Genomic DNA, 23858 nt, shown 5'->3' on the forward strand with positions numbered 1-23858 from the left:
CCCATTCCTCTCTATCTACCCCCTCCCCATATCCCTTTCTCTTACCTCCCTCCCATTTGCCCCACGTCTCGTTTCCCCTATTCCCTCTCTCTGTGTCCCCTCCTGCTCCTTCTCAGTTAATCCAGTTGAAGCTGACAGAAATGTATTCAGACTGCCAGAGTCTATGTGCATCCAACAAACTGCAGCAACCGCCTTAAATGATATTTTTTGAAGGCGGAAAAACAAAAAGATGTCTGCTCAAAGGGAGATGTCAGGAAAGGTTTGGGAGAGATTAAAAAGGCTCAAAGGACCTGTCTCTTCACTAAAATATACTGTGTGTTTCGGGGGGCTTTGGTGTCAACCCAGGCAGATGGGAAAGTCTTCTGCACACTGCCTGAGAGGAAACCGTGGGCATTTCAAACATCACATTTCGTCCTCTGTTGCCTCACTAGGTGATTGACAGCCTGCAAGCTAGTAAACACTGCATTTTATACCGTATGTTTACTGTACGAGTGTGTCGCCTAGTTAGGCATTTTGAAGTCTGTTTGCTGAGTGAGTGTGTGTGGGCATATGTGTGTACTAGTTGGATTTACTCTATTTGTCGACAAGGGGATAATATAGGTAGACAGCGTCTGCGATGCCGTTATTGAATTCTGATGCAATTTAATTAATTGTTGGAGGCACCTCTGGTATGAGTGAAGAGGGTTCTGCTGGTGGGTTTTTGTATGCTAATTGGGTATATTATCCTAATTCTGCACAGTGTATGTTAACTGAAGCTCTCGTCCATTAGCAGGGTTTGCATGCAGAGCCGGTCCACTCTGTTCGCTGTCTTCATTTAAAAAGGTCTCATTCTGCACACACACACACATCCCAGAGCCACATCACATTTGCTCAGGTATTGATGCTGGTTGCTTGTTAATTCCCTACATATATCCCATCAAAGCCTCATATTTTCACTAGCTTTACAAGAGCATACATTATTTCAAGGTGATTTAGCTACCATGGCTGCCAGTCTCCTGGTTTGGTTGGGTTTGGTGAGCACAGCTAGAGGCAGCCTCTGTATGTGAAGCAGAATCAGGTCATTCTGCGTAGTGGAAATGATTGATCTTGAACTACTGTATGTCTTTGGTGTGTGTGTTTTCCCAGGTATCCTGCGTACAGCAGTGCCTGATATGGACAGAGAAACTCAGGACCAATACCTGGTTGTCCTGCAGGCCAAGGACATGGGGGGACATCTGGGAGGTCTTTCAGGGACCACTACTGTCACTGTCAGGCTGAGTGACGTCAACGACAACCCTCCTCGCTTCACCCAGAGTGAGTGACACTTACACACATATCACATGCACACATGCACACACACCCACAAATACACTCAAAAATACACCCACTGGGACGTGGTAAGGTTGGACCCAGGTGCAGAGAAGAGACCAGACGAGGAATCAGTGGTTAAGGATAAACATAATACTTTACTGAGAAACGATAGCCACAGGATCACAGGACTCCTGTAAGAACAACTAACACTATGTCTCGAAAACGCACTCATGAAATGACCGCACACGTTAAACAATTCAAGCTTCTGCAAAGGACAACAGAAAATACACCTCTTTTAACAGGGAAATCATAATGAGTCAATTTGACTCACCTGAGTGTCGTTAACATCTCTAGGACGGTCTGTGCCGCCCTCTGATGACAGGTGGAACCATGACACCCACATGCACGCACGCACGCACACACACACACACACACACACACACACACACACACACACACACACACACACACACACACACACACACACACACACACCTGTCCCTCCCACACACACTCTAAGAGATTTACTTCATCAATCAATCGCTCTGAGCTAGAAACACACGGGGCAGTTCCGGTGGCAATGGGCAGGGTTATATACGGACCACACGTACACTCAGGCTCCTTTGAAGCATCCTAGGAGAGGGGGATAGGAGAGAGGAGGGGAGGGGAGGAGAGAGGAGGAGAGAGGAGGGGAGGGGAGGAGAGAGGAGGGGAGAGGAGGAGAGAGGAGGGGAGAGGAGGAGAGAGGAGGAGAGAGGAGGGGAGGGGAGGAGAGAGGAGGGGAGAGGAGGGGAGGGTAGGAGAGAGGAGGGGAGAGGAGGGGAGGCGAGGAGAGAGGAGGGGAGAGGAGGAGAGAGGAGGGGAGAGGGGGGAGGGGAGGGGAGAGGAGGATAGAGGAGAGGAGAGGGGGGAGGGGAGGAGAGAGGAGGGTAGAGGAGGAGAGAGGAGGAGAGAGGAGGGGAGGGGAGGAGAGAGGAGGGGAGAGGAGGAGAGAGGAGAGGAGAGAGGGGAGGGGAGGAGAGAGGAGGGGAGAGGAGGAGAGAGGAGAGGAGAGGGGGAGGGGAGGAGAGAGGAGGGGAGAGGAGGAGAGAGGAGAGGAGAGAGGAGAGATGAAATAAGAGGAGGAAAACCAATGGGGAAGTGCTGCCATTAAACCAGACTCATTCCTCCAGCCTGTTCATTGCAATTAGTACCCCTGCCGCTGCAGTGTGACAGTTGGGGGTTAGGACAATACCAAAGCCAGGCTCCCCGCCGCTTTGCTCAATTACATACCAGGGCCTAAAAGACACTCACAATCCAACCTCTTTCTCCCAAAGTCAGTGCTGCTTACTATATTTCACATGGCATTTACCATTGGGGGAGAATTAAATAGGAATGAATGAACCAGATGTTGGTGAATAGTATTATATTCCCTAACAAGTTGTAATGGGATGGTTTGCGGGCAGCAACACAAATGTATTCTCTGACATCACGAGACTCATAAAAGCCTCCTGGGTTTTGCCTCCAATCCCTCCGTGCATGACTTTCTTCAAGGAGCCAAACGGTACTGTAGCGTTGTTACCATATGACAGCTTTGATAGCTGTCAAGGTATGTCCTAACACCAAAACCTGACAACCTGTGGAGCTTGTGAACCCAGAAGGATATCGAGATCCACTGCATAAATTACACCCCTACAATGTTCTAGGAACCATATGTGGGCTGCTCCTTAGCCAGGGCAGAACATTGATTCATAGCTCAGGGGCAGTTGGCTGGGAAGATGTTCCACATGCGGACTCAGGTGCTCCGTATCCAATCTGGAGTTTTATGCACTTTTAAAAGCCTTGGCTGCCAAGGGGAGTGGAGACGCAGCCTGCGCCCGGGTGATGGATGGATTGGTAGATTGTCTGACGGATGACTACATAGGTAGGCCTGATAAGATCAGAGTCTTTTTTATGCAACAACGAGATGAGAGACAGCGATACAGAGAGGGTTTCATCATAAATATTACTCATTTATTTCCCCAGAGTGTGTGCCCGTTAATGAGAACATTTGACTTGGGAAGAGTTAGAGGGATGGGGGGGATGGTGAACGATGGGAGGAAGAGAGACAGAGGGACAAAGAGAGAGGTGGAGGTAGAGAAAGACAAAAAATGAAGAGGACGAGGAAGAGATAAAGAGAGTCCTCCTTAGGGAAGGAGAAAGAGATAAAGACCAGAATGATAGTTTGACTGGAGATATGAAAGGACAGAGGGAATGGGCAGAACAGTAAGAGGGAGGAGGTGAAAGAAAGAATGGAACAGGGCACACAAAGACCGTCAGAAGGAGAGAAATACTTACACTATGAAATCTATGAAATAAGGAGCGAGGGAGCGAAAGAATGGAGCAGAGGGAGGTAGGATGGTAATCACGGTAATTTGTCCTCTGAGGAAATGAGCGAGAGGAAAATAAGAGAAGTATGAGTGGGTGAGGTGATGAAGTTGCAGGGGAGTGAGAATGGCAATGCATAACAGCTTAACCCTTTTGTGTGTGTGTGTGTGTGTGTGTGTGTGTGTGTGTGTGTGTGTGTGTGTGTGTGTGTGTGTGTGTGTGTGTGTGTGTGTGTGTGTGTGTGTGTGTGTGTGTGTGTGTGTGTGTGTGTGTGTGTGTGTGTGTGTTCTTGAGTATGTAGCCTATTTGTGCCGTATATTACACAAGTACCTGTAAGCACTCCATCTGTCTTGCTCAACCTTGCTCTCCACTCTTTCTCCTCTTGACACACAGGCACATGTGCACACACACTGTATCTCAAATATGACTCAATAGCTAGCATACCGTTATTGTATACATTTATTGTATAAATTGTACAAATGTATAAGAAGAATATCTACACGCACGCATACACACACATGCTGATGTTTGGCAGCTCATCAAGTTGAGAGAAGGAGACCGGGAGAGTGAGAGGTGACAGGCTTTGTCATCTTCCTTCAGTGCCAACCTCATCCCCTGCTTTTCTTCTCTTTCCTCTCTCTTTGTCTCTCTCTCTCGTCTCCCTTTCTCTCCCCCCACTCTCCCCCCTCTCTCTCTCTCTCTCTCTCTCCCCCAACCCCCTATCTCTCCCTCTGTTTTTCTCCCCCACATACACCCCCAATGCCCCTAGTCACCCCCTTCACACTGTCCTTTCACACTCCCCCATCTGTTCCTGTTTTAGAGCACCACAGAGAGCCAATCGCTCTCTCTGATTGTTAAATAGAAGCATCCATGCGAGAATTCTCCCCTCTGTCCTAACAATCCGTCACAGTACCCTCAAGTCTGACCATAAACCTGCATGTATTAACCAACACTAATGCTCCCATCACACCATATATGTATTTTAGTAGCCTAGCTTGATGAGGGCCACAGAATGCTCCAGAGCGGTCTCAGTAAGTCTTCTGGCTTGTTCGTACAGCGCTGTAAAACTTATGACCGCAGATATCCTTTGTAGGACACTAATGCTGCATAGGGAGACACTTGAGTTTTGAGTGTTGCTATTTCAAACCATGTGCAGGGAACTGTCATTTAGTAGTTGGGTCAGTAAACCCATAGAAAATGTGTCCATATCAGTAAACATCATATATAGCAACTCAATTATCGACTAATGTGGTGGTGGCCACCATTGGTAGAATTTCCATCTCATCAGTGCTATACAATACCAACCCTTTGCTGTACAGTATACAACATTGCATCTACTGTCTTGCTCAATGTGACATTGAAAAGGCATTTGTGATTCGCCTGATCATATGCTTGAGCGCTATGTTGTATGGCATTGACAATGTAATCTGACTTAAAAAATAAGCTGATTAACGTATGTTTATGAAGCTGTAATGATCTGAGGAGACGCTACATTTAGCTGACTAATCCTTTTTTATGTGAACATCCTCTTCCCATGTTCTTCTGCATCACCCAACTCCCATCTCTCTGCATCTTTCCAATGTGACCATCCAACTCCCATCTCTACTCTGCATCTTTCCAATGTGACCACCCAACTCCCATCTCTCTGCATCTTTCCAATGTGACCACCCAACTCCCATCTCTCTGCATCTTTCCAATGTGACCACCCAACTCCCATCTCTACTCTGCATCTTTCCAATGTGACCACCCAACTCCCATCTCTCTGCATCTTTCCAATGTGACCACCCAACTCCCATCTCTACTCTGCATCTTTCCAATGTGACCACCCAACTCCCATCTCTACTCTGCATCTCCAATGTGACCACCCAACTCCCATCTCTACTCATCTTTCTTGCATCTTTCCAATGTGACCACCCAACTCCCACTCCTGCATCAATGTGACCACCCAACTACTCTGCATCTTTCCAATGTGACCATGTGACCACCCAACTCCCATCTCTACTCTGCATCTTTCCAATGTGACCACCCAACTCCCATCTCTACTCTGCATCTTTCCAATGTGACCACCCAACTCCCATCTCTCTGCATCTTTCCAATGTGACCACCCAACTCCCATCTCTACTCTGCATCTTTCCAATGTGACCCCAACTCCCATCTCTACTCTGCATCCAATGTGACCACCCAACTCCCATCTCTCTGCATCTTTCCAATGTGACCACCCAACTCCCATCTCTACTCTGCATCTTTCCAATGTGACCACCCAACTCCCATCTCTCTGCATCTTTCCAATGTGACCACCCAACTCCCATCTCTACTCTGCATCTTTCCAATGTGACCACCCAACTCCCATCTCTACTCTGCATCTTTCCAATGTGACCACCCAACTCCCATCTCTCTGCACCTTTCCAATGTGACCACCCAACTCCCATCTCTACTCTGCATCTTTCCAATGTGACCACCCAACTCCCATCTCTCTCTGCATCTTTCCAATGTGACCACCCAACTCCCACTCTGCATCTTTCCAATGTGACCACCCAACTCCCATCTCTACTCTGCATCTTTCCAATGTGACCACCCAACTCCCATCTCTACTCTGCATCCCATCTCTTTCCAATGTGACCACCCAACTCCCATCTCTCTGCATCTTTCCAATGTGACCACCCAACTCCCATCTCTCTGCATCTTTCCAATGTGACCACCCAACTCCCATCTCTACTCTGCATCGTTCCAATGTGACCACCCAACTCCCATCTCTCTGCATCTTTCCAATGTGACCACCCAACTCCCATCTCTCTGCATCTTTCCAATGTGACCACCCAACTCCCATCTCTACTCTGCATCTTTCCAATGTGACCACCCAACTCCCATCTCTACTCTGCATCTTTCCAATGTGACCACCCAACTCCCATCTCTCTGCATCTTTCCAATGTGACCACCCAACTCCCATCTCTCTGCATCTTTCCAATGTGACCACCCAACTCCCATCTCTACTCTGCATCTTTCCAATGTGACCACCCAACTCCCATCTCTACTCTGCATCTTTCCAATGTGACCACCCAACTCCCATCTCTCTGCATCTTTCCAATGTGACCACCCAACTCCCATCTCTACTCTGCATCTTTCCAATGTGACCACCCAACTCCCATCTCTACTGCTGCATCTTTCCAATGTCTGCATCTTTCCAATGTGACCACCCAACTCCCATCTTTCAATGTCTACTTTCCAATGTGACCACCCAACTCCCATCTCTACTCTGCATCTTTCCAATGTGACCACCCAACTCCCATCTCTACTCTGCATCTTTCCAATGTGACCACCCAACTCCCACTCTGCATCTTTCCAATGTGACCACCCAACTCCCATCTCTACTCTGCATCTTTCCAATGTGACCACCCAACTCCCATCTCTACTCTGCATATTTCCAATGTGACCACCCAACTCCCATCTCTACTCTGCATATTTCCAATGTGACCACCCAACTCCCATCTCTCTGCATCTTTCCAATGTGACCACCCAACTCCCATCTCTACTCTGCATCGTTCCAATGTGACCACCCAACTCCCATCTCTCTGCATCTTTCCAATGTGTGACCACCCAACTCCCATCTCTCTGCATCTTTCCAATGTGACCACCCAACTCCCATCTCTACTCTGCATCTTTCCAATGTGACCACCCAATGTGACCACCCAACTCCCATCTCTCTGCATCTTTCCAATGTGACCACCCAACTCCCATCTCTACTCTGCATCTTTCCAATGTGACCACCCAACTCCCATCTCTACTCTGCACCTTTCCAATGTGACCACCCAACTCCCATTTCCAATGTCTCTCTGCATCTTTCCAATGTGACCACCCAACTCCCATCTCTACTCTGCATCTTTCCAATGTGACCACCCAATCTCTCTGCATCTTTCCAATGTGACCACCCAACTCCCATCTCTCTGCATCTTTCCAATGTGACCACCCAACTCCCATCTCTACTCTGCATCTTTCCAATGTGACCACCCAACTCCCATCTCTACTCTGCATCTTTCCAATGTGACCACCCAACTCCCATCTCTCTGCATCTTTCCAATGTGACCACCCAACTCCCATCTCTACTCTGCATCTTTCCAATGTGACCACCCAACTCCCATCTCTCTGCATCTTTCCAATGTGACCACCCAACTCCCATCTCTACTCTGCATCTTTCCAATGTGACCACCCAACTCCCATCTCTCTGCACCTTTCCAATGTGACCACCCAACTCCCATCTCTACTCTGCATCTTTCCAATGTGACCACCCAACTCCCATCTCTACTCTGCATCTTTCCAATGTGACCACCCAACTCCCATCTCTACTCTGCATCTCTGCATCTTTCCAATGTGACCACCCAACTCCCATCTCTACTCTGCATCTTTCCAATGTGACCACCCAACTCCCATCTCTACTCTGCATCTTTCCAACTCCCATCTCTACTCTGCATCTTTCCAATGTGACCACCCAACTCCCATCTCTCTCCTTTCCAATGTGACCACCCAACTCCCATCTCTCTGCATCTTTCCAATGTGACCACCCAACTCCCATCTCTCTGCATCTTTCCAATGTGACCACCCAACTCCCATCTCTACTCTGCATCTTTCCAATGTGACCACCCAACTCCCATCTCTACTCTGCATCTTTCCAATGTGACCACCCAACTCCCATCTCTCTGCATCTTTCCAATGTGACCACCCAACTCCCATCTCTACTCTGCATCTTTCCAATGTGACCACCCAACTCCCATCTCTCTGCATCTTTCCAATGTGACCACCCAACTCCCATCTCTACTCTGCATCTTTCCAATGTGACCACCCAACTCCCATCTCTCTGCATCTTTCCAATGTGACCACCCAACTCCCATCTCTACTCTGCACCACTCTGCATCTTTCCCAACTCCCACTGCATCTTTCCAATGTGACCACCCAACTCCCATCTCTACTCTGCATCTTTCCAATGTGACCACCCAACTCCCATCTCTCTGCATCTTTCCAATGTGACCACCCAACTCCCATCTCTACTCTGCATCTTTCCAATGTGACCACCCAACTCCCATCTCTACTCTGCATCTTTCCAATGTGACCACCCAACTCCCATCTCTCTGCACCTTTCCAATGTGACCACCCAACTCCCATCTCTACTCTGCATCTTTCCAATGTGACCACCCAACTCCCATCTCTACTCTGCATCTTTCCAATGTGACCACCCAACTCCCATCTCTACTCTGCATCTTTCCAATGTGACCACCCAACTCCCATCTCTACTCTGCATATTTCCAATGTGACCACCCAACTCCCATCTCTACTCTGCATATTTCCAATGTGACCACCCAACTCCCATCTCTCTGCATCTTTCCATTTGACCACCTAACTCCCATCTCTCTGCATCTTTCCAATGTGACCACCCAACTCCCATCTCTCTGCATCTTTCCAATGTGACCACCCAACTCCCATCTCTACTCTGCATCTTTCCAATGTGACCACCCAACTCCCATCTCTCTGCATCTTTCCAATGTGACCACCCAACTCCCATCTCTACTCTGCATCTTTCCAATGTGACCACCCAACTCCCATCTCTCTGCATCTTTCCAATGTGACCACCCAACTCCCATCTCTACTCTGCATTTTTCCAATGTGACCACCCAACTCCCATCTCTACTCTGCATCTTTCCAATGTGACCACCCAACTCCCATCTCTCTGCATATTTCCAATGTGACCACCCAACTCCCATCTCTACTCTGCATATTTCCAATGTGACCACCCAACTCCCATCTCTCTGCATCTTTCCAATGTGACCACCCAACTCCCATCTCTCTGCATCTTTCCAATTTGACCACCTAACTCCCATCTCTCTGCATCTTTCCAATGTGACCACCCAACTCCCATCTCTCTGCATCTTTCCAATGTGACCACCCAACTCCCATCTCTACTCTGCATCTTTCCAATGTGACCACCCAACTCCCATCTCTCTGCATCTTTCCAATGTGACCACCCAACTCCCTTCCTCTACTCTGCATCTTTCCAATGTGACCACCCAACTCCCATCTCTACTCTGCATCTTTCCAATGTGACCACCCAACTCCCATCTCTCTGCATCTTTCCAATGTGACCACCCAACTCCCATCTCTCTGCATCTTTCCAATGTGACCACCCAACTCCCATCTCTACTCTGCATCTTTCCAATGTGACCACCCAACTCCCATCTCTCTGCATCTTTCCAATGTGACCACCCAACTCCCATCTCTCTACATCTTTCCAATGTGACCACCCAACTCCCATCTCTCTGCATCTTTCCAATTTGACCACCCAACTCCCATCTCTCTGCATCTTTCCAATGTGACCACCCAACTCCCATCTCTACTCTGCATCTTTCCAATGTGACCACCCAACTCCCATCTCTACTCTGCATCTTTCCAATGTGACCACCCAACTCCCATCTCTACTCTGCATCTTTCCAATGTGACCACCCAACTCCCATCTCTACTCTGCATCTTTCCAATGGGTGCTTGCCACCCATTGACGTTACTTATCACTGTTGTCCCTCTATATGACATGATGAAGATGAGAAGCTTGTTTGAAGGCATGAAAATGATTCCGGAGGGCAAGTTCACTGACTGTGAAGGAGGGATGGAGGAAGGATGGGAAGAGGAGATAAGGAGGGATGGATAATATAGAGTGAGAGAATAAGAACTAAGCAAACTGCCTTGTCGCAGCCATAAGGACAGTTGCAATCATGTGAGCCGAAAGAATTTAATCTCATTCTGCGTGTGGAAACAGTGCATTGAAACGTTGCTAGTCTTATCTCTGGTTCAGGGCTAGGCTGCAGGGCTCTGGGGCTGTGAAGCGTGGATGGGCCTTGCCATGTGACTGTAGAGACCTGGCTGACTGCTAGGAGGACAATTTATGGACAGCTGATTGGGTCGGCTGGGAGAATGCAAACACGCACACAGCACAGTACACACACACAGTACACACATACATATACACACACAGTACACACACAGTACACGCACAGTACACATACAAAAAGTTTAAACACAGGGATCCCTCCTGATAGAGAACCCCTCAGGGGGCAATAGTTAACAGTGGGCCATGAAAACGTCCCTGAAATCGCTCCATTGTATCGCAACGCACAATTAGGCCCGGGATTGGATTGCATTGCACCAGAGTTTGTAATGTGGCATGGTGCTGCTTGGATATGCTCCTTTGGGGGCGCTGCCTGCCTGTTCTGCTCTACTCTGCCCTGCCTGCATGCTTTTGACTGTGACTGCAGCGGTGGCCCAGAGATTTGACCTGGCACACGGGGGTGTGAGGGAGAGAGGCGTTGGGTTGTTAGGGTCGCAGTGCCACTGCCTCCTGGGTACTGGCTGTTTGTTGTGATTACAGGCCTGGGCAGTGAACATTCAGACTGGCATACAGACTGTGTTGTGATTACAGGCCTGGCAGTGAACATTCAGACTGGGGTACATACTGTTTGTTGTGATTATAGGCCTGGGCAGTGAACACTCAGACTGGGCTACATACTGTTTGTTGTGATTTTAGGCCTGGGCAGTGAACACTCAGACTGGGGTACATACTGTTTGTTGTGATTATAGGCCTGGGCAGTGAACACTCAGACTGGGCTACATACTGTTTATTGTGATTTTAGGCCTGGGCAGTGAACACTCAGACTGGCATAAAGACTGTCTGGCTGGTTGTATTAGAGCAACAGCAATCCAGCTCTAGTCCCTGTGAGGAATACACTAACAGAACTATCCTAGATGAGCTTTCTCCTCCACAGACCCCATGCAGCAAAAGAGGCTGTGGGGAGATATTCATCTCTCACAGTAATCGCTACAACATGAGGTAGAATAGACATACATGCCGCTGTGGCTATGTAAGCCATGATGGTCTAAATTCAACATTCTGAGATTTCCAGGACTTCTTGAAAATATAAATTAATCAGAAGAGGAAGAGGGGTGAGTTTGAAACATCATTAAAGCCAGAAGTGGCTATTTGTTCCAGTTTTCAGGAACAACCTTAGGCCATCGTCATCGTCTCGTCATCAGTGGTGAGATGAAATCCATCAAGATGGGCCTCTGTGTCCCTCCATTTTCGAGAGTGTGACCTGGGAAAAAATGGCATCCAATTTTTTGCCTCTCTTGTCATCTAACCTGGCAGTGTGCCCTGACGCAGAATAATAGGAGTTAAAGCCATTCTCATTGTGCAGAGCCATCAGTGGAAGGAAGGCAGAGCGGAGGGGGAGAGCGAAGTGATTTCCATGCTAATGGGAATGTTCCCGGCTCTCCCTCTCTCTCTCTCCCTCTCTCTCTCTCTCTCTCTCTCTCTCTCTCTCTCGCTCTCTCGCTCTCTCTGTCGGCGTCGATGTAGACGCCTGCCTGATGAATGTAGCTGCTGGACTGTGAGCGCCACGGGGGGCTTGCCCATCCACGGCTCGGGTGGTGCTTCTGCTGCTGGCTGGCTGGCTCATGTAGACACTGCCACTCACAGAGGGGGGTAAAGTTAGATTGGGGTGGGTGGTGATGGTGCAGGAGGAGGAGGTATGGTTAAAATAGAGCCTAGCTTGAAAATGGAACACAGAGAGGATATTAAATGCCCGGGGGAAGTGTCTAGTTGGTCGAACTTTTGCATTTGCCACTCTTGCCACTGAGGGGATTCAGCAGAGGTTTGGGTGGCTGCCTGGTCATGTCCAACCGAACACGTTCCCTGGGTTCCGCTGCTCAAGTAGCAAGAAGTGGAAATGTGTCAGTGATCTCCCAGCAGATATGCTAAGTGGTGGGTAATAAGGTGCGTTTCAAAGAAACAATCCTGTCACCGACAACGGTAGGAGAGGTGAAATGGCCTCAGTCCGCCCGGCGTCTGCTCTCATCTCTTATGTATGAGCCTGACTGGAATACTGGTTCAACATTATGTAGGTAATACTCAGCGCATAAATCCACATCAACATCCCCCTGAATGCTTGTTTTCTTAAACAAATGCTCACCACTTCAATGTGTATATAGTAGAGTATATTGTCAAATATGGAACTAGCAAATTAATCTGCAACTGAAGGGCTGTTCTGCTGTGCTCTAAATCCAGCTGTTTCAGTGGGTTACAGATGAGTGGTGATGTGAAGTAGTTAGTGGTGAATAAACACAGCCATTAGACTGTTATTATTGGACATGTGGGGAACAGACCTCAGTTGCCCTGCAGTCGCTGAGGAGAGGAGGCCTGGAACATTGCGCTATAGTCCTGTCCAGATCTGTATGTGCCAACTCCTCTGACCCTCGTTGTCAGTTGGCTAAAGCACATACTCTGTTCTGGAATGGGCTATGATGAACAGTGCCTCCAAGGCCAAGATGAAGTCAGCAGAGAGGAAAGGTCAGGGTCATGTTCAGTTGGTAGGAAAATGGGAGAAAATATTTTGAACTCGACCCTGGACTTAACCTTTGACTCTCCCTCCAAGGTCCTGAAGAACTCACAGAGATCATCAGAACATCTCTGCCTTCCATTCTCTAGTCTATACTGTAGTCTACAAAGACTTAGTGAACACGGTTCTGAACATTTGAACTGGACCAGCCTGTTCTGATTCTCCGCACCTTACCACACAAAATATTTAAGTGTCTATGAACTGGGTATGGTAGTAAGGCGCACTGGTTTGTGTCAAAAACTGCAACTCGGCTGGGTTTTTCATGCTCAACAGTTCTGCGTGTGTATCAAGAATGGTTCACCTCCCAAAGGCCATCCAGCCAACTTGACACAACTGTGGGATGCACTGGAGTCAATATGGGCCAGTATCCTTGTGAAACGCTTTCGCCACCTTGTAGGAAAGTGTTCTTAATGTTTTGTACACTCAGTGTACATTGATGCTACACACACATCCCAACTGCTGCTACCAGACTGTTATTATACTGCTCAATTAATACACTTCTTATTGTTGTTTGCATTGTTGAGAAGGAAAGTGTAGTAAGCATTTCGTTGAACGATGTATACCATGCGTATCCCGTACAAACAACCAGTGGTTGGAACCAAAAAATAAATCCAATCTTTTCGAGCTGAACATAACCATACTTTTTTGGTTCTGTTCCAATGTTCCAACTAGCAAAATAAAGTTCCGAACCGGTTCAAACCCCCAAAAAGTACCGGTTGATATCGTTCCTTTCTGCTCGTTTTTGCAATCAATTTATTTATTTTTTTTACATTTAGCTCAACATTACATGACTTCACCAATCAGTGCTATGCTACAGATTTAATCTGTATAGGAAAGTCGTTAAGAGCAAATTTAATTTTGCCTTAACAGCATGGTATAATCATAGTGAAAGACAAACACACATACTGTGCTGCCAGTCACAGTGTAGGGCGCAAGATGCGACTGACATTTTGCGGGTGAGGAGAGGGTAAGAGAGGATGGAGGAATCTTTCCTTGAAGCACAGGGCAACTTGTTATGCCATGGATTATCTGAATTAGGCCTACAAAAGTATACCTACCGTGGAGCGGCTTCTACGGAGGAACTTTGAATGTCTTTGAACTCCCGAGTTGGTTAAACGTTGGACCAGAGCAAACGTTAGCTAGCTAGCTACATCCAATGTGAAATGGAATAACTATAGTATCCTTAACTAGCATTGCAAAAGTTAATCCATTATTTTAAACATCTCAAAAAAAAGAAGAACGTTTGGTTCCCATGCGTTTAAAATAATGATTCTGTATAGATCACTTTCGTTTCCGGTTCGGGTTTTGTTCCTCAAATAATTTAGATATTTTCCGGTTTTTGGTTCTGTTCCCTGAACCGGTTCCAACCCTTGCATATGATAAAAACTTGAAACTACATACTCTTTCTATCTCATTCTCTCTATCCCTACAGCTCTCTCTTTCTAGTCTTCGGCAACCCAACCCACAGAACATTTTGTTTGAAACAAATGTTTTTCCCTGTTTCCTTGTCAGCGTGTGAGCTTCCGCCCCAGCCTCTCTTTAGGGTACCATTGCAACCCAGAGTTAATTAAACCTGACCAAGGAATTAGAAGGCTCTGCATCAATGAATTCTGGAAGTCTGGTGTTTGAGTTTGACTAATTTAGTCGGGCTTGGTTGCGTGGTTGCAATTGCAAAAGTAATAGCAATAATGATGATAACAAAACAATGAAGTAATAGCAGTAATTTCAATATTGCTAATTAAGTTCCCTGTCCTCAGAATAAGATCTTATTAAAATATAGTTGAAATATAATTTCATCTAAAGTTCAGTGCTTTCTGTTTAATTACACAGTAAAGGGTCATTCCATGAATCGGGTGCCTTTTTGCACCCCTTTGATATTATAAGTAGAAATTTTGCACCATGAAAAATAGCCTGTTATATTAAATGAAGTGCACTTTAAGTGCACCCCCCTAGAGTCTATTGATGCACCGGTGTGTCATTCTATGTAGCATAATACAAAAATCCCCATCAAAATCCGTCAGTTTAAAGATGGACTATTCAGAAATCGCTCCGGCATTTCCTGGTTGCAAAAATTCTAATAGTTTGCCTAATTTCAGTTTATGTGACAAAACAAGCAAGTATAGTGTACAGTAGATAGTCATTGTACCATCTAAACTATGTAAACCACTATATATTTAAAATATATTTTCCATAACCAAAATATTGAGCTTTTAACTGTTTGAAGATAGTGTACAAAACCGAGAGTAAAAGATGCAAAAACTAAACTTAAGAATGGGACGCATAGAAATACACATAGAACATATCTATCGCTTCTTGGACTTGATTTCATTGAGAATGACAGATCTGTAACACACATTCTATGTGAATTTGATTGCACCCCAAAAGTTACATATTGTTGTTTGTCAGACCAGGATACAGCCTGAAAATCGGTTTTCTGACAAAAATATCTGTAGCATCCAAATGGCCTACAAACTAATATGACCACTCTATTCTCACGAATCCGATGATGTTCTCTGTTTCGCTCTACGAACCCCACAGGTGTCACGGGACTCGTCTAAAGGTAACCCATACAAATTAATGGAAGTATGGAGGTCATTTTGTGCCAACAAAAATAAGGGGTTAAATATGTGTATAAGAAATCAAATATATTTCTTGAGCTTTCTTTTATCCCCTAGGTATATGACATACACTTCACAATTATATTCCTTATTATCATTTTGTGACCCGGTTCAGGAAACTAGGTGTATTTTGCATAAATGTTTTTTAACTAAAATGCATTTTTTGGGCAGAAATCCCTTCTCAAACTTGTGAACTTTCATGTGCCTTAATAACAAACGTGTATGCCATCTGTAAATATGAATACAATTGTTAACTTCTTGGCGCCAAATTCAAATTAAATTACTAAAAATATTTAATTTTCATGAAATTACAAGTGCAATATAGCAAACCACAGCTTAGCTTGTTGTTAATCCACCTGGCATGTCAGATAAAACAAATTAAAAAGCTTTACAGCTAAAGCAAACCAAGCGTTTATGTAAGGACTTCTCTCTCAGCAGACAAAACATTACAAACAGCTAGCAGCAAAGTAGATTGGTCACGAAAGTCAGAAAAGCAATAAAATGAATCGCTTACCTTTGATAATCTTCAGATGTTTGCAATCACGAGACTCCCAGTTACACAATAAATGTTCCTTTTGTTCCATAAAGATTATTTTTATATCCAAAATACCTCCATTTGGTTGGCGTGTTATGTTCAGTAATCCACAGGCTCGAGCGGTCACGACGGGGCAGACGAAAATTCCAAATAGTATCCGTAAAGTTTGTAGAAACATGTCAAACGTTTTTTATAATCAATCCTCAGGTTGTTTTTACAATAAATAATCAATAATATTTCAACCGGACCATTGCTTTTTCAATAGGAGAGAGAGAGAAATGTCTGCTCCAAGCTGTTGCGCATGCAAAACTCTGCTGGCACCCAGCCATCCACTGACACGATGTGATCGTTCTTGCTCATTTTTCAGAATAAAAGGTTGAAAATATGTCTAAAGACTGTTCACACCATGTGGAAGACATAGGGAAATGAATCTGGTTGATATCCCTTTAAATGGAGGGAAGGCATGCAATGTAACAGGAAGCTTTCAAAATAAGGGGCACTTCCTAGTTGGATTTTCCTCAGGTTTTCGCCTGCGATATCAGTTCTGTTATACTCACAGACAATATTTTGACGGTTTTGGAAACTTTAGAGTGTTTTCTATCCTAATCTGACAATTATATGCATATTCTAGCTTTTGGGCCTGAGAAATGGGCAGTTTAATTTGGGTATGTTTTTCATCCAAACATCAAAATACTGCCCCTTTCACTCAACAGGTTAAATTACGAGCCTAGTTGGTTTAGACACAGAAAAAGTCAGCAACCTTCCCGCTAGCCATGATTGGCTGAGATAACGAGTGGGATGGACATGCCAAGAGATGAGTTTGGATTGGTCTGCCATAAAGCTATCTGTCTATTTGAGCTGGTCAGTATGTAGGTAATCCTGTCTAACAACGCTTTTTAAAACATGTATTGTGTATTAAAACTGCATAAATGTTTCTCTCCTCTATCTGGAGGATCGAGTTTTGAAATCAGTGGAATTCGAATATGATAGCTAAGAAGATTGAGAAACCACCTGTCTCCGGATTACATCTTCAAACTAACGGCAACCATGAAATCTGACAGGAGACATGTCCATCCATGGTGTATATGGGTAAGATAGTCTAGCTAGCTGCATTTTCAGATATTACACATTTCTAATTTTGACAGAAAGTGGTTTCATTTCAAGTTAAAGTGTACTGTTAGCTAGCTAACGTTAGCTGACTGGCTCGCTAGCTAACATTACATGTATGATATTATTATTCGTATCTCAGAGCCATTTGCTTGGCTACTTATAGCCTAATACTAGCTAACATTGAACCTGGTTGGTTCAATGCAGGGTAGTAACGTCATGAGTTGGGATTATGGTTCATTGTTTAGCTAGCGAGTTAGCGACATGTCTCCACTATGCAAGTAACCATTTCGGGTGTGTTGGATTTCAGAGCACTCTCGTCTGAGTATGCCAGAGCGCAGAATAACTAATTTACTAACACTCAACAGCGGTTGAATATGGCCAATGTCGGCAAAAAAACATAATTCAATTGTTGCCAGCAGCACAGTCACCAATGCTCTGGATAACATGAAAACAACCTAACCAGCTCCGCTAGGGCGAGTAAAATTGTCAGAGTTTGAGTGGGGGCTAAAGCTTAAGAGCATGTGAACAATTCTGAATGGGTGTAGACAGAGAAGAGCTCTCCAGTAGGTACCAAAACATTCAAAGGCCATTTTTTCAAAAGTGAGGTTACAAGTTTATCCACTTTCAACGCAGAAATACCTCCCCATTGTTCCTCAAATGCAGTGTATGATATATTGTATCATTTTGTAGCTCTGTGTCTCTGCTTTTATCCAATGTAAAAGATACCATTTCAAATTTTGCTACATAAGACCAAATCAATGTGGTCGGTCACATTTATGAATGTGTTATTCATTGCGTTTTTACGGGCTATAGTAGTAAAGACCCCCCAACGGTTTAGACTGTTAATATGGAGAATTAAATAAATCATATTTCTTTATTTGAATAATGGCTTGCTAAAGTGCCAAAATACAGCATTTTGACATGTCCCTCAACCCTGTGTCACTTCTAGGAAGATTTCAACCCACTTAATCCAACAATTTCTCAAAGTTTCACCATCATTGTAAAAACCTAGCTATTTTACGGTTTTGACAAAGTTATTTCTGAATATTATTATTATATTCATGTGATTAGTCGGTGATGCATTTACATCTGTCCCTCATTTTATGGCCAACCCTGTTATGCAAACAAGTGCCTCCTGTAGAGTAATGGACCATTCCATTAAGTTAAATCATTCACAGCAGGTCACATAATTTGGGTCTTCTGATCAGCATGGTGGAAAATTAAGTAAGTAATCTTTTTTTGGCCTATTCATAATTGTTTAATCATCTTTGACTGAGGTGGTCAAATTTAAGAGCTTAAAGGCCCAATGCAGCCCTTTTTATCTCAATATCAGAACATTTCTGGGTAATATTTAGGTACCTTACCATGATTGTTTTCAACAAAAATAGTCAACAACAACAAGCGTCTTAGCAAGAGCAATTTCCCAAGCAAGAATTTTGCTCGGACTGTCTGGGAGTGGTCTGAGCGGGGAGGGGAAAACTGAAAACTAGCATTTATTGGCAGACAGGTTTGGAACTCTCTTTCTTATATTAACTAATTGACCACCTGGTGATGTAACCAGGCAGGCCAAAACTCCATCCCACCAAAGCAGCTATTTCAGGCGGTCTTCTCAAACACCGTTTACACTAAAATTGAATTATCATATTTTAAAAAACATTTTTTACAATATTTCAACCTCATAGTGTGGAAATATATATAACACACAGAAAAATCACATTTCTGAACATGTCAACCCTGTTCGCTCAATTACTGTTCGGAAAACTTGAATTTGATTAAACTTTCATTGTGTGTGAACATACAGTACAGTACCAGTCAAAAGTTTGGACACACCTACTCATTCCAGGGTTTTTCTTTATTTTTACTATTTTCTACATTGTAGAGTAATAGTGAAGACATCAAAGCTATGAAATAACACATATGGAATCATGTAGTAACCAAAAAAGTGTTAAACGAATCAAAATATATTTTATATTCTTCAAAGTAGCCACTCTTGGCATTCTCTCAACCAGCTTCATGAGGTAGTCAGCTGGAAACAAAAAGATGGCACTGATAGAGACTTTTTAACCTTTATTTATCTAGGCAAGTCAGTTAAGAACAAATTCTTATTTTCAATGACTGTCTCGTTCAGGGGGCATTTTTACCTTGTCAGCTCTGGGATTTGATCTTGCAACCTTTCAGTTACAAGTCCAACTTCCTAACCACTCGGCTATCTGCTGCCCCAGCTTTGCTTCAGGTCCTTAGGAAATTGTGCAGTATTTTGTTTTTTTATGTATTATTTCTTGCATTGTTAGCCCAGAAAACCTTAAGTGTTATTACACACAGCCGGGAAGAACTATTGGATATCAGAGAGCCGTCAACTTACCAGCGCAACCAGTACTACGACCAGGAATACAACTTTCCCAAAGCGGATCCTTTGTCTGCACCTCCCAGATCATTTTAACTAATTCCAGAGGCCGACCCAAAATAAAGCCATCGGAGGAGGAGAGCTGTCTTCTTGTGAGGCTCCGGATGCGTGCACACCACCCACCGCTTCCGAGTATATTATTCGCAAATGTCCAGTCCCTAGTTAACAAAGTCTATGAAATTACGCAAGAGTTGCTTTCCAAAGAGATTTCTGGGATTGTAACATACTCTGTTTGACAGAGACATGGCTAACTGGGTACTTGCTGCCGGAGTCCGTATATCCAACGGGATTTTCAGTGCATCTCGCCAACAGGAACAAACATCTCTCTGGTAAGAAGAAGGGCGGGGGTGTATGTTTCATGATTAACGACACATGGTGTAATTGTAACAACATACAATAACTCAAGTCCTTTTGTTCACCAGACCTAGAATTCCTCACAATCAAATGCTGACCATATCATCTCCCAATAGAACTCTCCTTGGTTATCGTCACAGCCGTGTATATCCCCCCGCAAGCGGATACCAAGACGGCCATCTAGGAACTTCACGGGACTTTATGCAAACTGGAAACGATATATCCTGATGCTGCATTTACAGCAGCTGGGGATTTTAACAAAGCTAATCTGAGAACAAGGATACCTAAATTCTCTCAGCATATCAACTGCAGTACACGAGCGAGTAACACACTCGACCACTGCTACTCTAACTTCTGCGATGCATACAAGACCCTCCCCCGACCTCCTTTTGGCAAATATGACTATGACTTCATCTTGTTGCTCCCCTCCTTTAGGAAGAAACTAAAACAGGAAACACCCGTGCTTAGGTATATCCAACGCTGGTCTGACCAAACGGATTCCACGCTTCAAGATTGCTTCGATCACGTGGACTGGGATATGTTCCGGGTAGCCTCAGACAATAAGATTGACGTACACGCTGACACGGTAAGCGAGTTTATAAGGAAGTGTATAGGAGATGTTGTACCCACTGTGACTACTATAACCTTCCCTAACCAGAAACTGTGGATTGAAGGAAGCATTCGCGCTAAACTGAAAGCACGTACCATCGCATTTAATCATGGCAAGGCGACTGGAAACATGGCAGAAAACAAACAGTGTAGTTATTCCCTACATTAGGCAATCAAACAAGCAAAGCGTCAGTATAGATACAAAGTGGAGTCTCAATTCAACGGATCAAACACGAGACATATGTGGTAGGATCTACAGACAATCACAGATTACAAAAAGAAAACCAGCCCCGTCGCGGACATCAACGTATTGCTCCCAGGCAAATTAAAAACTTCTTTGTGCGCTTCGAGGACAATACAGTGCCACCGACACGGCAAGCTACCAAAGACTGTGGGCTCTCCTTCTCCATGGCCGACATGAGTAAAACATTTAAACGTGTTAACCCTCGCAAGGCTGCCGCCCCAGACGGCATCCCTAGACGTGTTGTCAAAGCATGCGCAGACCAGCTGGCTGATTGAATATGGACATATTCAATCAAACCCAGTCCCAGTCTGCTATCCCCACATGATTCAAGATGGCCACCATTGTTCCTTTTCCCAAGAAAGCTAAGGTAACTGAACTAAATGACTATCAACGCGCAGCACTCACTTCTGTCATCATGAAGTGCTTTGAGAGACTAGTCAAGCATCATATCACCTCCACCCTACCTGATACCCTAGACCCACTCCAATTTGCTTACCACCCCAATAGGTCCACAGACGATGCAATCGCCATCACACTGCACACTGCAATATCCCATCTGAACAAGAGGAGTACTGTTCATTGACTACAGCTCAGCATTCAACACCATAGTACCCTCCAAACTCATCATTAAGCTTGAGACCCTGGGTCTCAACTCCGCCCTGTGCAACTAAGTCCTGGACTTCCTGAAGGGCTGCCCCCAGGTGGTGAAGGTAGGAAACTACATCTCCACTCCGCTGATCCTCAACACTGGGGCCCCACAAAGGTGCACAAAGGTGTTCTCAGCCCTCTACTGTACTCCCTGTTCACCCATGACTGCGTGAATTTCACGCCTCCAACTCAATCATCAAGTTTGCAGACGACACTACAGTGGTAGGCTTGATTACCAACAACGACAAGACAGCCTACAAGGAGGAGGTAAGGGCCCTCGGAGTGTGGTGTCAGGAAAATAACCTCTCACTCAATGTCAGCAAAACAAATGAGATGATCGTGGACTTCAGGAAACAGCAAAGGGAGCACCCCCCTATCCACATTGACGGGAGAGTAGTGGAGGTGGAAAGTTTTAAGTTCCTTTTTGTACATATCACTGACAAACTGAAATGGTCCACGCACACAGACAGTGTGGTAAAGAAGGCGTAACAGCGCCTCTTCAACCTCAGGAGGCTGAAAAAATGTGGCTTGTCTTCGAAAACACTCACTAACTTTTACAAGTGCACAATTGAGAGCATCCTGTTGGGCTGTATCACCGCCTGCTACACTCGCAGTAACATCTGCTAACCATGTGTATGTGACCAATAAAATTTGATTTGATTTCAAATAGCAGTTGTGCCTTGTTAAAAGTTAATTTGTGGAATTTCTTTCCTTCATAATGCGTTTGAGACAATCAGTTGTGTTGTGACAAGGTAGGGGTGGTATACAGAAGACAGCCCTATTTGGTAAAAGACCAAGTCCATATTATGGCAAGAACAGCTCAAATAAGCAATGAGAAATGACAGTCCATCATTACTTTAAGACATGAAGGTCAGTCAATCCGGAAAATCTGGAAACCATCCATTCATGTAGAGGTCCATCCATTCATGTAGAGGTCCATCCATTCATGTAGAGGTCCATCCATTCATGTAGAGGTCCATCCATTCATGTAGAGGTCCATCCATTCATGTAGAGGTCCATCCCTTCATGTAGAGGTCCATCCATTCATGTAGAGGTCCATCCATTCATGTAGAGGTCCATCCATTCATGTAGAGGTCCATCCATTCATGTAGAGGTCCATCCCTTCATGTAGAGGTCCATCCATTCATGTAGAGGTCCATCCATTCATGTAGAGGTCCATCCGTTCATGTAGAGGTCCATCCATTCATGTAGAGGTCCATCCGTTCATGTAGAGGTCCATCCGTTCATGTAGAGGTCAATCCATTCATGTAGAGGTCCATCCATTCATGAGGTAGATACAGTATGTAATATTAACCCTCTCTCTAAGTGTGGCAGTAATGTAGTGGAGGACTCATTCATCCTGCAGGCACTCTATTTTAATCCTTTGTTGTCTGGTCCTCCAGTGTTAGGGTGGTGCTGTGATGTCCAGTTAGTCTGTCAGATAGCCTAGTCTCTCTCTCTCTCTCTCTCTCTCTCTCTCTCTCTCTCTCTCTCTCTCGTAGGCTACTAATGTTTATGCCTAAATCTCTTCTCGCGCTCACCCACCCCTTCTCTGTCTCACTGTCCTCTTCCCTTAAGCCTCATCCACTATAAGTGCTTGTGTGATGGAATAACTAAATGGATGCAGATTTTATTCAGGCTATTTTCAACCAGTGCATGTGCTTCAGCCAGCTAGACACTTTTTTAATGACTCTCCTAACTCAACGCATGTCACCCTTCAGAAGAAACAGAAAGCCTCTTCCTCAGATAAGACGGTTTTTACTCCTCTTTTTCTCCCCCTGTCTCTCGGACCTCTCCTCTCCAAGAGTTATTACTATCGTAGCCAGCCCTGCAGTCACTACTCCCTGCTGTCCTCTTCTCTCTTCTCTCTTTTTATTATTAGTGTATCCAGCCCTGCAGTGAGTCACTACTCCCTGCTGTCCTCTTCTCTCTTTTTATTATTAGTGTATCCAGCCCTGCAGTGAGTCACTACTCCTTGCTGTCCTCTTCTCTCTTTTTATTATTAGTGTATCCAGCCCTGCAGTGAGTCACTACTCCCTGCTGTCCTGTCCTCTCTTCTCTCTTTTCCTTTTCATTTCACGGAATTCACAACCCATGACCCCTTTCCACTCTCGATTTTACTACTAGTCATCTCCTCTCTCCTTATCTTTCTTTCACTCCCATTCCTCATCCTCTTCCCTCCATCCTCCTCGTCCTCCTGTCTCAGTGTGATGTCACTCTTGAGGTCTTATTTACAGGAATAAACCTGTATTAAACTACAGCCGCCCCTAAT

At 45.0% G+C, this 23858-nt stretch overlaps 1 protein-coding gene across 1 annotated transcript in view; it reads left to right on the plus strand.

Annotated features, from left to right (window-relative positions):
* Positions 1 to 23858, plus strand: part of LOC139386759 (uncharacterized) — a 112697-nt gene that overhangs the window by 41477 nt on the left and 47362 nt on the right. The window contains exon 4 of the mRNA XM_071132571.1: positions 1126 to 1293. Coding sequence (XP_070988672.1) covers positions 1126 to 1293 — 168 coding nt within the window. The remainder of the gene's footprint in view (positions 1 to 1125; positions 1294 to 23858) is intronic.

The sequence above is a fragment of the Oncorhynchus clarkii genome, chromosome 28 (genome assembly GCF_045791955.1).
Source record: "Oncorhynchus clarkii lewisi isolate Uvic-CL-2024 chromosome 28, UVic_Ocla_1.0, whole genome shotgun sequence".
NCBI lineage: Eukaryota > Metazoa > Chordata > Actinopteri > Salmoniformes > Salmonidae > Oncorhynchus > Oncorhynchus clarkii.